Source organism: Rhea pennata, chromosome 19 (genome assembly GCF_028389875.1).
Source record: "Rhea pennata isolate bPtePen1 chromosome 19, bPtePen1.pri, whole genome shotgun sequence".
NCBI classification, from domain to species: Eukaryota; Metazoa; Chordata; class Aves; order Rheiformes; family Rheidae; genus Rhea; species Rhea pennata.
The window spans coordinates 9,645,267-9,659,251 of NC_084681.1; the positions used below are offsets into that span (position 1 = coordinate 9,645,267).

General features: G+C 37.3%; 1 protein-coding gene across 1 annotated transcript in view; it reads left to right on the forward strand.

The window, feature by feature from the left end:
• The window catches only part of GLP2R (glucagon like peptide 2 receptor), a 36,587-nt gene that overhangs the window by 17,416 nt on the left and 5,186 nt on the right, over window positions 1-13,985 (forward strand). The window contains exons 8-11 of the mRNA XM_062591761.1: window positions 2,745-2,805; window positions 4,322-4,391; window positions 5,958-6,046; window positions 7,412-7,550. Coding sequence (XP_062447745.1) covers window positions 2,745-2,805; window positions 4,322-4,391; window positions 5,958-6,046; window positions 7,412-7,550 — 359 coding nt within the window. The remainder of the gene's footprint in view (window positions 1-2,744; window positions 2,806-4,321; window positions 4,392-5,957; window positions 6,047-7,411; window positions 7,551-13,985) is intronic.

Here is a 13,985-nt window from a genome sequence, read left to right on the forward strand (position 1 = left end):
CTTAATAATAAGAACATCCATGTTATTTTCTTCTTGATTTGCAATTTTAAAGCCAAAATAAGATTTTATCTAGCTTCCAATTTCACTAATAGCTATATAGTACCAATAGCGGTACTCCAATATAGTAGTCAGCACCTTGCACCTCTGAGTTCTTTAAGGACCGGATAAAAATTGGCTTATCTCTGGAAATTAGGAAATCCAGGTTATTTTGATCCAGGCTTATGAGATATTGAGGATTTCTGGGGACCTTCTGATAAGTGAAGATCCTTCTCTGTTAACCCACACTACAACAATTTTAAAACACAGTTATTGCTCAACCTACAGAATGATGATTAAACAGAAACATTTATCAATCTATGCACTGTGACCTTAGAAAATTATGTTTCTCACATTTTTTTTTTAAAAAGGTTGATTTGTTGTTTCAGTCAAAGCTATTTCATTGTAAGACATAACTTTACATTTTGACAACAAAAGAGAAAAGTTTTGGAAAGAAAAATATTGTTTTTTAATTAGGGAAGCATGCACAAAGGGGAAAGGCATGTCTTACAGCATAATTAGAAAAAAAAAGGTTTCTTCTCACACTTGAAAGGGAAATACTAACCTTCAGGCTAAGCCGAAGTTTAAATCCACCATGTTAACAGAGTAAACAATTTGACAGAAATAGGTAGCTAATAGCTATGACGAGGAGATAAGGAAATGTTAAATAAACTAAATAAGATCATTTGAAGCACAGTACACCAAAGCCAGTTCTAGATGTTCAAATGCAGTTGACCCAGGTCCCAAGGCAGATATGAAATGCTACATGTGGAACCCTTGTGCACTAAATCCACTCACAGGTTTGAGCGGAGATGAACATGTATATAGATGTATTCTAGTACATTGCAGCTCAGATTTGGTGACTAAGCCCAGGCGTATATTGAGACATCATTATGGATAACCTGTTTTTTTTTTTTTTCAAAAGTTCACAGGACAGAAGCAAAGCAGAAACAGAAACATGCAAATATTATATTTTGGTACCTGGATAGAAATTCTGTCAGAATTGTGTCAGATAATCAGTCTTCTTTCCATAATAAGTCCAGTTTCTTGCAGTAAAGGGTCCTGTTAAAAAGAAGATTAAAAAGTTCATTTTCCCTTCTTCTCTATGTAGTCAAAGTCCCAGGTATCCCAAATGGGCTTCCTTATGTTTCCAGGGAGTACATAGGTATTCATGCCCAGGCTCCGATTGTTATTTACATCTCAGACTGTGAGTTGTTTTACTCAGGTAGTGCTTAAATCTTTTCTGTTTCTACAAAACAAAAGGGAGGGTTCGTTTTATCTGATAGTTACAAGATTAGGATTATGCAGCTAAAACCTAGACTCTCTCTAGAACCAAAGGAAGGAGATAAGTCCCGTCAAAGAATGAACTATCTCAGTGTCCAAGAGAAATAAATGGCTTATTCCCTTAATCCTCCATACATCTCTCATTGTAACTTATTTCCTAAAACATCTTTTTTTTCTTGCCTCATTTGCATCCATGCAGAATGTTCCTGTGAGGATTATTTTTCAGGCTTGCAGTTTTAACCATGAGATCCCATGTTTTCCATCTCTCCTTTTGCTCTTCCACTTCTTTCTCATCAGACATTAAAAGTTTCTGTCAAATAATTCCATCAGTCTTCATTGTCCGTGGTCAGACCTCTGTGCTGTGCTTGACACTTTGGAGGCTCCTTCAATCATCCACAACATGAGTTCCCTATTTCCTCCCACACTGTTCTTTTAATATTTCCTGTGATAGCATGCAGGCTGCTGACACAAGAAGGTCACTGCCTTGCACTGATTAGTACTGTCTCATTGCTTCTTCATGAGTGGCCTCTCAGACCCATTTGTTGCACCAAAGCTATCTTCCACCCAAGTGAGACTCCTTCTATATCTTTGCCCACCTCCCCAACTCAGAGGTCTATCACCTGAGAGTATTTTGCTTCCTGCCCTTTCCTCGCATTGCTGCACACCCAGTTTTCTCCATGAGCATTCCTAGTGCCCCAGTATTCTGAAATGGGCCTTGTCTGACCGCAGGGACCCACATCTTACCTTTCTGCTCCATCCTCTAGAGACTTGTCTCTGTATTACCGGATTAGGAATCAAACTGAACACCTGCCTTTAGTAGCCTGTATGGCCTTGTGCTTGAAGCTTGTGTTTGCACGTTTGTAGGCACTGGAATAATGTAGTAACACTTCAATTCAGCATTTTTTTCAATCTGTGCAAGAGGTAGCAACAATAGGCAGACACGAGCCATGGGTTATTTTAAAGGGGTCCAGGAAATGCAAGTCAGGAAAGCAAGCCTTCTGTCAGTTGTTTTAACTAACCAGGCAGAGCTCTGCTCCTCCGCTGAAAATTGTGCAGTGCTTGACAAATCAAAAATGTTAATAACCACTGTTTTAGGTAGTCTGTGAGGCCTCTAGCACCAATTATTTTGAATTCTCAACGTCAGCAACTTACAAGACTTAGTCTCATCAGCAGTGCATGTGTGTATACATATATCAATAGTGAAGCTTTTTATGTTTGAAAACAAGAGATGCAATTATACTGTGAGATTCATTTTGTCTTTGAGCTACAAAAACTGAAAGATAGGACAAGGTTGATTTTTGTACAACATCTAAATAGCAAACTGAAAAATGTATGTCTTTGCACTGCAGACTACTGTAACATCAGTATTTTGTAGAAACCATTCTGCAAGTGTGGCTCTAATTGACACCTCCTCTTCTTTTCAGTTGTTCCTATTTTGTTTGTGGGCCCTTGGGGGATAAGCAGATCAAAACTGGAAAATACAGGGTAGGTTACAAAGCAAAAACTATCTTAGAATACTGGGTTTGGGTCTATTTATTTTTTTCTAGAACCCTTCTGGAAACCTTACAATAGCCAACAGAAACATTGACTTTATTATATTGATTATATTAATTATCATTATTATGTTAATTATTGATTATATTAAGATTATGCAGCATCCATTAATACTTGGTATACTTTCTAGATTTAATTTAGTCCTTTTGCATTAAACTACTTCCAGGAATTTTCAGGTTTATTCATGCATAAATCAGGAAGTAGAATTGATATTCACAGTTCCTCAAATGAAAACTATTTATCTTTGCATAGTCCTGCAGAAAGTGAAGAGGTATTTACGAGCCTGAACATAGGCACCTAGTACAATTATAGATGTGCAGGCATAACAGAGACAACCACACAGGACTTGCAGGTATGACGCAGAATCTACGAAAGAGAATCTGTGAAAGAAGCACTCTTCTGGAGTGGCAAACAACCTGAACATTCAAATTAATAAACATATTGTGTCTCTCTTATCCTAGCAAGTAAATCAGGACTCTATTATAATTTTCTTGTGATAGGACAGTTCATATAAATCAACATATCGATTGTTCGCTTATATGAAGAAAAAGTGTCAGCACAAACATCTTCACTGAGAAAATCCTGTAAGAAAAGGAGATTAGCGCTTGGAGACGATCTATGTTTTGAACTCAGTTGGCAAGGACTGTCATTTTGGAAAAAAGGATTAATCATGAAGAATAATGACAAAAACTGAATATAGTCAGTAGTCAGTGAATGAACCAGTAAAAGTATCTTACATGAGTAAGCATCAGCTTTCCATTCTGCTGGCCTTCAATGATGCTGTTATTAATGGCGTCACATAGATTACCTATTACCTACGTATAATTTCTTTGTTTTATTTCCATATTTTATTCATGATTGCTCCTCAGGTTTGTTAGAAATAGCAACATAGATATTTGGATTTACGTTGACACGTCAGGATCACAATTATGCTCCCATACAGCTAGATGTTATACAGGCATACCGTAAATGGCAAAGCACAGTCCTACAAGGTTTCAGGCTAATTAGTAAAGCAGAAGAAGTGCTTGAGACAAATTCAAAAGTTGTAGTCAGAGAAAAAGAGACAGCTTCAAGGAGACAGTATGCATTCTATTTAGCCAGTCAAGAACGATGGCCACAATTCAAAGTTTACCCAATTACAGTTTAAAGATTACATGGCCAATCTTACAGTGATGTGGATCCAAAGACTTAAGTTTGGTTCTGAAATTTGCAGTCTAGGACAACCTCTCCCAAGACTTTGAATGCACAATAAACGATCTTAAAAAAGCTACAGCTACAGTTATTGACAAGACTCTCTTCCTAATTTTAGGAAGCTGGCATTTCTCCTGAAAGCCAACTAAGAAAAGTGAAACTGTCGTGTTTCTTTTGAAACATTTATATATTTAATTTAAGCTTTGTAATTTATAAATATGAACATAATGTAACCATACCTTAAATTATTCTTCAGGTGCTGGGGAACAAATGAACACATGGGAATCTGGTGGATCATCCGGGGACCAATGTTGTTTTCCATTGCAGTAAGAATTAAATTATCTGTTCCCAGCATCTTACATAAATGTGATTGCCTCTCTGTTGCCACCTTTTCTCCAAGTGTAATCCAGTTCTTGAACTAGAGCAGCTGAGACAGAAAAGAATGTAAATGAGATTTCTTGTGGACAAACATAACTTCCTATCTTCCTATCTCCAAGTAACAAAGTTTTCAGTGTCAGCCTCTCAAAACACTGATGTTTGTATGTACAGTGAATTCTGCACAAATCTGCGTACATCAGCACAGAACCTTTTGCGTAAAATATTTTAAATCTCATTTTCTTCAATGAGCAGGTTACTTGGGGAGAGTGATATAATACAGTGAGCACCACTAGAAAGTTCCGAATTCTGCACATAGGGAGTTCTTATGAATTAAGGATGCAGGGAAATAAGACCAGAAATACTGATGGTGGTGGGGAGAAATCACTCATCCAAACCTTAAATGTAAGGTTCATATTTACTCTTCCTTGACATTGCTTCTGTGTTCTAAGGAAAATTCCAACATTTCCTTAAAGCATCAAGACTTAAAATATTTCTAGTATATGGCAGTCAGCTTCAATGAAGTATCAATATTTTCTGTGGAAAGCAGAGATTCATTGTGGAAAAAAAAATCTTTAAAATAAACCATATTTTCTGACAAAAATAAGTTTGGATCGAAAATGTTCCCTAGTTCTACTTTTGGAAAACCTTCAGGTGTTGGTTACAATGAATACTTCGTATTTGTAAGCACAAAAATTATACTACAAGGAGAATTCCAATTCTCAAATTTAGAAAAAGCCAGAAGGAAAGTTATCTATTTAAACGTAACTCAGCCCCCTTGTGCATGTGCACAGCTTTGTCTTCTCCAACTTGCCAAAAGAATTGCCCACAGGATAGACTGTTGCTACAGAGTAACACAAGAAAACACTGTCTGCAAGACATATCCCTTAATGAAGGAGATATGGGACTTACAGGAAAGGACTTCATGAAGAAAAAGGATGGTCCTGCCTCAGGAAACTGCTTGCCACTTCTCTCTCTGTCCCCAAGTTCATACGCAATGCTGGGCAAGTCATTAAGCAAAACATCACAACTGGCTACTAAATTCAAGTTTTTGCTTTCCAAATGTCCAGAGAGCCCAGACAAAGGCGAATGCCAAGCACTTGCAGCTGCAGCTAGAGTAACGAGCATGATACTTTAATTCTGTGACATAATTATGCTAAATACTCTGAAAAAAATCAAACCAAAGCACCTTGAATTGGTGAGCTTTTGCACGTCAGGCTTGCACCTATTTATGCTCAAGCCTTCCATTTTTTTAGAGGGAATAGTATCGCCTTATCTCCCTGAGATATTTTAAAGATTTGGCTTTTGTATAAAATAGCATAAGAATGTTCCTGAAAAGTGTGTGACTCTTTACACAGAGTAAGAACTAGATTTTGATCAGTAATATCTCATCAAATCAAATGAAGACAAGAAAAATGGCTCTGAATAAGTGTCCACCCCTCAAACGAAGCACAATTCTGTGTTACAATATAAACATGTAATGGAAGATAAATAACCAGTATGTATTTTCTTTCAAGGTTAATTTTGGGATCTTCTTAAAAATTCTCAGATTGCTGATTTCCAAACTAAAAGCCCAGCAAATGAGCTTTCATGATTACAAATACAGGTATGTAATAAATACGTGCGCTTTGTAGATTCTATGTTTACGTGCCACCAACAAAAGGACAAAGTATGTACAGATGTTCAGAGTAGGACATACGAAAGCCATCTGGGGAACCAGGCTCCATAAGCAGTATTTTCATATTTGACTGGAATAGACAGCCTGTGTCCCGACTGTTGTGGGCGTTTTCTCAAACAGTCTGCAATGCAAGAAGATCCCTGTTCTTGGGAATCCTTGCTGTACACAAACAGCCTCTACTGCCACAACAAAGGGGTCACTGCTCTGGTTTTCTTTGAGTGTGACAAAGTGCTTTCAAAAGAAAGAGAGGTTTAGGAAATCTCTGGGACATTCCTGGATGACATTAGAATATCTGAGCTACCTTTTGCTCATAGATACACAGTCTTGACTGAAGAGTGTCCCTGGTTGCCTTGTAAATGCAAATCATATCATCACCCTTAATCTGCACTCTTGCAAGTCCCTGGTATGACTCTTTTGGCCAGAGTTTCAATGGACCATCATATCTTTGTTGAATATCTAGGGCTGGGTTCTGTACAAATGTTTTCCCACTGTGTGGCAGCGGCAAGGGCAGGCTGGGTGGCAGGGTGGGGAATGGACATTACAGTGTTAATTTCATTATGTGAGCAGGGAGCCTATTTCAATTTTCCTCCTAAATACAAAGCCCTAAAGATCTCAGCTATATTCTCAAGATCACTACAGAAAGATTGTTGAGATGGTAATTATGTGTGGCAGTACAAGTATTTAACATTGCCTGATGTTTTGTATTATATTCTATTTTATATTGCTTAAAACTTTGCTAAACTTTCAAAGAATCAAACTAAAGTTCTTCATGTTGTAAGTCTTTCTCAGAACCCACTCTCTTTAGATACCTCTTCTTTCATTCATGCAAACATGTTCCTCGTTAAAGAAGGTTTGCTTCTGTGAAAATTATTCTGGTTGCATTTTTGAAAAATAGAATATTTCCAACAGAATCACAGACACTTTTTGTGCAGCCACACAGAGGTTCTCCAGTTTTCAGAAGGGATAGAAAGGTCTGAGAACCCTGGCAACAGAACACACATATTTAGCTGTACAAATATTTATGCTGTTACCTAGCAGCAAAATTTTGATACCACTGGCTTCTGTGTCCAATTTCTTCTTCCTATCTTTCTTTTCTAAACCCAAAGTGAAAATGCCCTTCTGTACACTTTTCTGATAGCCCCAAATTTGGAGTTTTGTCTTCAAAATACTAAGGTGAATCATTCCACAGGTGGTTTTGAGGAAATGATTCCAGAAATATTTCCATGTGGCTAAATTTTCTGTATTGCACTAAGGATGTTCAGAAATACCATGATCAATCATTTTATTTTTAAGATTGGCAAGATCTACGCTTGTACTGATTCCACTGTTGGGGATCCATGAATTTGTATTTACCTTCATCACTGATGAACAAGTGGAAGGTCTTTCAAGGCATATAAGACTTTTCATTCAACTGACAATGAGCTCGTTTCATGTGAGTACCATATTGAATATATTTCTTTAAGAACTGATATCCACATATATTTGTTGGACATACTACACAGTGTGTACATATCATAGAGATACACTTTTTTTATTTAATATTATGCTACAATCTATAATGTTTTTAAATATGCTATTGCAATAACAGAATAAAAAAATAACAACATCAAGTATTCAAAACATGGCAGTATCAAGGACCAAAAAAGGAATCTGACATTTTCAGAGTTCTCATGAAATCTGACATTTCACGTATTCTCTGATAATGGGTGACAGTTCTGAAAATAAGACTGAATAGGTCTATTTTAAATAGCATGTCACATAAGACTTTTTCTAAAAGACACTGGACGGAATTTTAATATGACTTTCAGGACCAAAAGATACTGATGGTCTGTTTACTTTGCCATCACAGCGAGGAGAGTTTTGGTTCTGGATTCATCTTTTTTCAGTGCATATTACACATACGTATACACTACAGTGAACTTGTAGTTGTGCCACTGTACAAAAAAAGAAATTGAGAGCCTCTTTGTACCTGGATGTGCAAAGAACAGTCTCACTCCTGCTTGTGCAGGTTTTGTGTGGTTTCAATCTAGAGGACATGCTCTGAGTGCACCTACCAGACTGAGGCACCGAGACAAGAGGGTTGAAAACAGATCTAGCATATGAACCCTGCAGTGGCCCAAGTCATCTGGGTCCTCTGTTGCTCAGCAGTCATGACAAAGGCACTCCTGTGTAAACCTAGAGAAAAATACAAAATTTGGAGAATTTTTGTGTCAAAACATCAGTACCTACATACTTTGTTCCTCTCCATAGTACATATAAATCATCTGAGCTGGAATTCAGAGAACCTTCATTTGGGAATTCTGTCTCTTTTTTAGTATCTAGTCTTTTTGTGTGATTAATTATAAATACTACAACAAAGAACAACAAAGCACTTAAGGTACCAGAAGAAAAACGGAGAAATCCATCATGAATTCACTGGACAGATACCAACAAAGAAGTCCACTTTTCACACCAGACCCCCTGATTAATACTCTCATCTGAGAGGGTGGCTCAGTCTGCTCCAGAAAAGTGCCCCAACAGCATTTATGCAGCACAGTTTCCACCTGCCCAAAGCAATCTGTGTAACCCAGAAACCAAAGATGTGAAATGTATTGAGAGGAGGGGGAATAAAAGAGAACCTGAAGCTTTGGCTTAGCATCTGGCTGGGAAGGGAATGGTTTGAAGCCTCAATAGCTGCCACCGAGTGTTAAAAGTATTTACATTAATTATAGATTTAGAAAGGAAAGAGAAAATGAAAACAATTGAAGGATGAAGAAGCAGAATGTCTCAGCACTTGCATTAATCATCATTTACTTCCACTTGAGTTCACGGCAGTATTGAATATTAACCTGCATTTATTCAAGATGTACCTCTTTATTCAGATGTACTTCTACCCAGCGAGGCTGGCAGCTAGGTTACTATTCGAGGATGTGACTGAACCTGTGGTGAGACACTAGGTATTTCTGGTACTTCTAGGTTATTGGGTAAAAGATGAGTAATATTGCAACAGCCAACTTCTGCTTAATTTGAAGAAAAATATACTGATCCCTCAACTACACCTAAATATTTAAGAGAAGTGCATGCAAGAAACAATTTCAGTCACATTGTCTGCTTCATCATTTCTTTCTTGGCTGGCCTTGCATCCCAGCTTCCAGTTATTGGGCTGTTGTGAGTTCCAGTCTAGGTGCTTAAGTCTCTCTCTTCCAATCTATTCAGTATACACAGAAGTTTGGCACTTAACTTGAAAACGGATGTAAAATTTCACTTGTGAAGGCCTGAGACTTCAATCCTGGGTCACAGCATTTAATTTGCCTCTGAATGTGGTTCCTAATCTATAAATGCCTACATTTGCCACGTTAAAGGACTTTAGGTAAAATGTAAAGCATCTCTCTCAAGAATCCTGAGGTTTAAGTCTGTCATGGTTGACATCTATAAATCTGTGTCTCTTATCTTCTCACATATCTCTATATGAGCTGTTTCTCCTCCTGGCAATCATTTCAGCTTGAATAACAGGAGAACTCTTGAGTTTTGGTTACAAGTAACTGTAAAAGTAAACTCTGTAAAGTTTGAGTCCTCATGGCATGCCATTCGTAACCGCTAACAAAGATCTTATTAGAATGCCTTTTTGATGCAGTTAGCCATATAGCCAGTTCTTTCAGAAGGCACAAAATGTAAAATAGGTAGTGATTTAACTCTTCTGAGCAAATAAATAGTTTTTTTTGCTGTCTCCTGAGAGAACTAGGCAATTCAGGAAGTACCAACAATTTCTTAGATAAAGGAGTAAATCTCTGCCATACTGTGACGCCTGTGCATCAAACCATTTTACTGAAAAAAAAATCATAAATATGAGAATATGTGTGCTCATCCAAAGTGTAGGGTCCACTTCTCTAAAGGATGCATTAATTCAGGCTATCTGTAAAGTGATAACGTGGCCTCTGACATGTACACTCACAAAGTACTATACTTGATGAACTAACTCCTAGAGCTAAGGGAAATTTGTCAGAACACTCATGAGAGTGAAACACATAGATGAACTAGTACGTGGAAGTACCTATAGTATCTATACAGTCAGCAGAGTATTTTAAAGATGTTCATACATTTGATTTCCCCTCAGTCACCTGACCTGTTTCCTCATAAGTTGTTGAGAAAGAGAAGCCTGAAGTCATGAAAGAATGAGAGTGTAGTTCTGGCAGCTCTGCACCCACTTATCTTGAGCTGCAGAAACGAAGATGTGAAGGAGTCATGCTCTATTATGGTTGTCAATGAAAAACAGCCCAAATTCCACCCCCAGCTCACTAGCTGTGGTTGAAATCGTGAACAATGGTTCTTGAATAATCTTTTTCACACCTATACGTATGTTTCTCCTTAGCTATTTATTTCCCAGTTTTCAAAGGTTGAGCAATGGACGTGCTGGACATTTTGCAGTTATGAGGCATTGCTGTCAGCCTTAAAACTGTTTTATACAGAGTTCTCAAGTAATGAGGTTTTTTCATATAGTACTCCCATTTATCTCCTTAGCAGACTTGTCCTTTACCCATGAAAGATGACACATACAGCATTCTGGTTTTGCCGTATCTTTCTGCCTTACCCTTCTTAGTGGTATAGAACAGAAATTATGAGGTCTCCTTTCTTTAATGAGGTGCAGCTCTGGTCATCAGAAGTCCTTATCGCTCACTAATTCAGCACTTGAGCATTCATCTATCCTCTTCTGCAGTCTGAGACATGAGGTCATCAAAACATTATTGCATTTGTCCCACAATTCGTAGAGGTCTTTGCATTTAACCTGTGTGTGTGCGCCAGTGCTGGATATTTGCCATTGTTGCTGAGTCTGCAATCAAAAATTTACACTACAGCATAAGGGAAAAAAGTTCATCTGCCCAGTCAGACAGAAGGGAGTTCATGTGGAGTCATCACTCTAAGGGGAACTGCTGATATGGTGGTGAAATGTGTTCCTCAGTTAGACATTTCCTTACTTGGAAAGGTTGCAGTGACTAGATGTTATTTCTAAGCAACACTAAATCATTTTAAATGAAAATTTTATTTACAGGCTTGTGCAAAGTAATCTGATACAGAAGATAACTTACTCATCCCTAGTAGAAAGCACAAACTTCATTCCATTTAGAGGAACTTACACTATTTCTGCTACAGAGCAAGCTTCAGAAGCAAATCTTATTTTCAAAATACCCAGATATTTTAGACAATGTTTATTGCACGTTCTCTTTTTTAACTACAACATTATTTGTAAGAGGATTAGCAAAAACACATATAAACTGGACCCAATTACATTTGTTTAGTCTGTAGATCTTCTCAGCAGTTTTAAAATATTTGAATTGTTTTGTTAAAGAAAAACTGTTACCTCTGGGATCTCATCTGGAGGTTTTAACTCAAATATTATCAAGGAGCACAAAATTAAATTCTAAACATCAATTCCTGTTTAGCTATGACACTTCTTTGCTTTAGAAGAAGGAGTAATCTAATCATCTTGGTTTACTGATCTGTGTGGACTAATACCTCCAGGAAAATAAATATTGATTTATGATGGATTAAAAACAGTTATTTGATGAGTAACTTGTCATGTTGCCATTCTCACTAGAACTGAAGGACAATGATAAGGACTAAACAAGCATCTGTCCTTTCCTAAAGGATACTAGGCTAATGCACATTTCTTTTGCATTTCTAATCCTTCTTTTTCCCTGACACTGTGATCATTTTAAAAATGTATGCCTTGAAACTCATAGTCATTGTAGAAAGATTTTAAAGTATGAAGTTCTGTACACTGCAAAATTATTAAACGTGAGGAAGCATTAAAGAAAACTGGATATAAAATGAACAGCAAGCATGAATAATCAACCAAATTTGCCACCTTCTGCTGTGATTTCACAGTGTTTCTGCCTGCCACTTACATGTTCTGCTCTCACAGAAGTAGTAGATTAAATTCACGAAGGGACTTAAAAACCTACATTCAACATAAAGGTGCTGGTAGTAGTCTAGCATTCACAAAGCCCTCTCCTAATCCAGTGAGCTGCATTTCTTGCAGCGAGTGTCACCATTCCTGTGACTGGGAAGAACCAAGTAGTTCAGTTCCTGCTTCTGCCTGTGAGTCCAAATTCAGAGCTAATGCTCAGAACACAGAAGAAATAGCAGAGAACAAGATTTTCAGGGACTCTCTACCTAAGGAGAGAACAATCTCCAGAGGTAAAAGTAGTTCTGCATAAAAAGGGTGTCATAGCATTTGGATGAGTTCCTAGAGATACAGAGATGTGTCTTGCAGCTGGAGTAGGGCCTCTCAAGAGTTGTTCCTAAACAAATGGGAAAAAAGCCTAACTTCCAAAGACTTCTTTTTGCCATGAGTGTCTTTGTTTTTTCCAGTGAGGACATAAACTTTTTCAGATTTCTACAATTAAATGTGAATAAAATTGGGAAAACAAAGGAAACAAGAAAACTTTGAAGTTGTGATTTTGTGGAAGTGAGTTTTTTTTTTTTTTTTTTTTTTTTTTTTTTTTGTCAGTTCTGGACAGCCACATCATTAATCTGAACTGAACAGGCTATGTCATGACTTTGAGGTTTATGAAAAGTCTAAGTGTTACTTCTTAATGACATCATCCAAAAGAGAATTGGCTCATTGTCTACTTACTCCATTGAGAATATAAGTTTTTAAAGTATTTTAGAAAGTATTCTATTAGCTTTGCTTGTAGAAACTTGTAAAAGTGAGTTTGATTTTATAATGTTTCTCTAAGTTTTTATGATTATATACTATTTCCAGGTGTTCTTCCTCCTGCCTTTTATGTCAGGTGGAAGGAGTGCCTTGTCTTTAAGGACCATCAATACTGAAATAAAGTAAGCCTGTCAGAAGAAAGCAGAACAATCAAAGTTGTTCACATAGAAGATCTCACATGTCTCCTAGGTGAGACTAACAGTGTAATGAACCAGATGTACTTGAGGTCGCTTAAGATACTTTTTGTATCTTTGCAGCAGAGAAGAGAGCCCTGCAAACACCTTGACCTAAAGTTTTTACCATAGGATTTCAGTGTGGACTTCCATTATTTTCCATCATGTTTTACCACTTTCATCCTTTCCTAGTGAATAAAGCATAGACTAGTCTGAAATCCCTCAACAGAACCAGAATGTTCTCTGTTCTTTGCCATGAAATCCCAGGAAAAGGAAGAAGGTCAACTCTGAGAGAGCCTGGGGACTATGCAGACAAAAACTAGATGCTGAGAAAGTTTGCATTAATTTCAGTGTCTGAACTGCAGAGTCCTGCAGCTCACAAGGCAAATTACGTGGACCTTAAGATTGCAGCTAGAAAACCACAGTGCTCCCAGGCTATGTGAGTACCTGGAAAACCCAGGATAGTAAATACCTATGGGAGACCTCATCTAGGGAGATTATAACTATTAGAGATCAAATTGTTGCTAAAATATTATTATGCTATAAAAGCACTAAATAAGCTATTGCTCATTAACTAAATAGAAACATGTTTATGAGAACATTACTTTCAGTCCAAGCCTGATAAGTCACCTTATCTCACTGACCTGAATGAAAAATACAAAATATTTGTAACTAATGTATCAATAGTTTTCAATCAAACTGCAGTGGTTTCACAGGCCTGCAAATGCTCTTGGGGACTGATCTGTTTCCTTGTTCAGTCTAACCGGTGGGCAATTTCAGATAAAAAAGGGTTTTTATGGTCTGTCCTCTGTCAAAAACTTGAAATTCAGAATCTGTTTTTTTCTTCTTGTTTTTTTCTACTTCTTTCTATGAAAGTAGTACAGTTTCACAGAATCATAAAGCCATTGATAGGAAGGGACCTCTAGAAATCTCTGCCATAACTTCCCACTCAAACAGGACTGTACCTACCACTAGATCAGGTCAGGCATGACTTTATCTA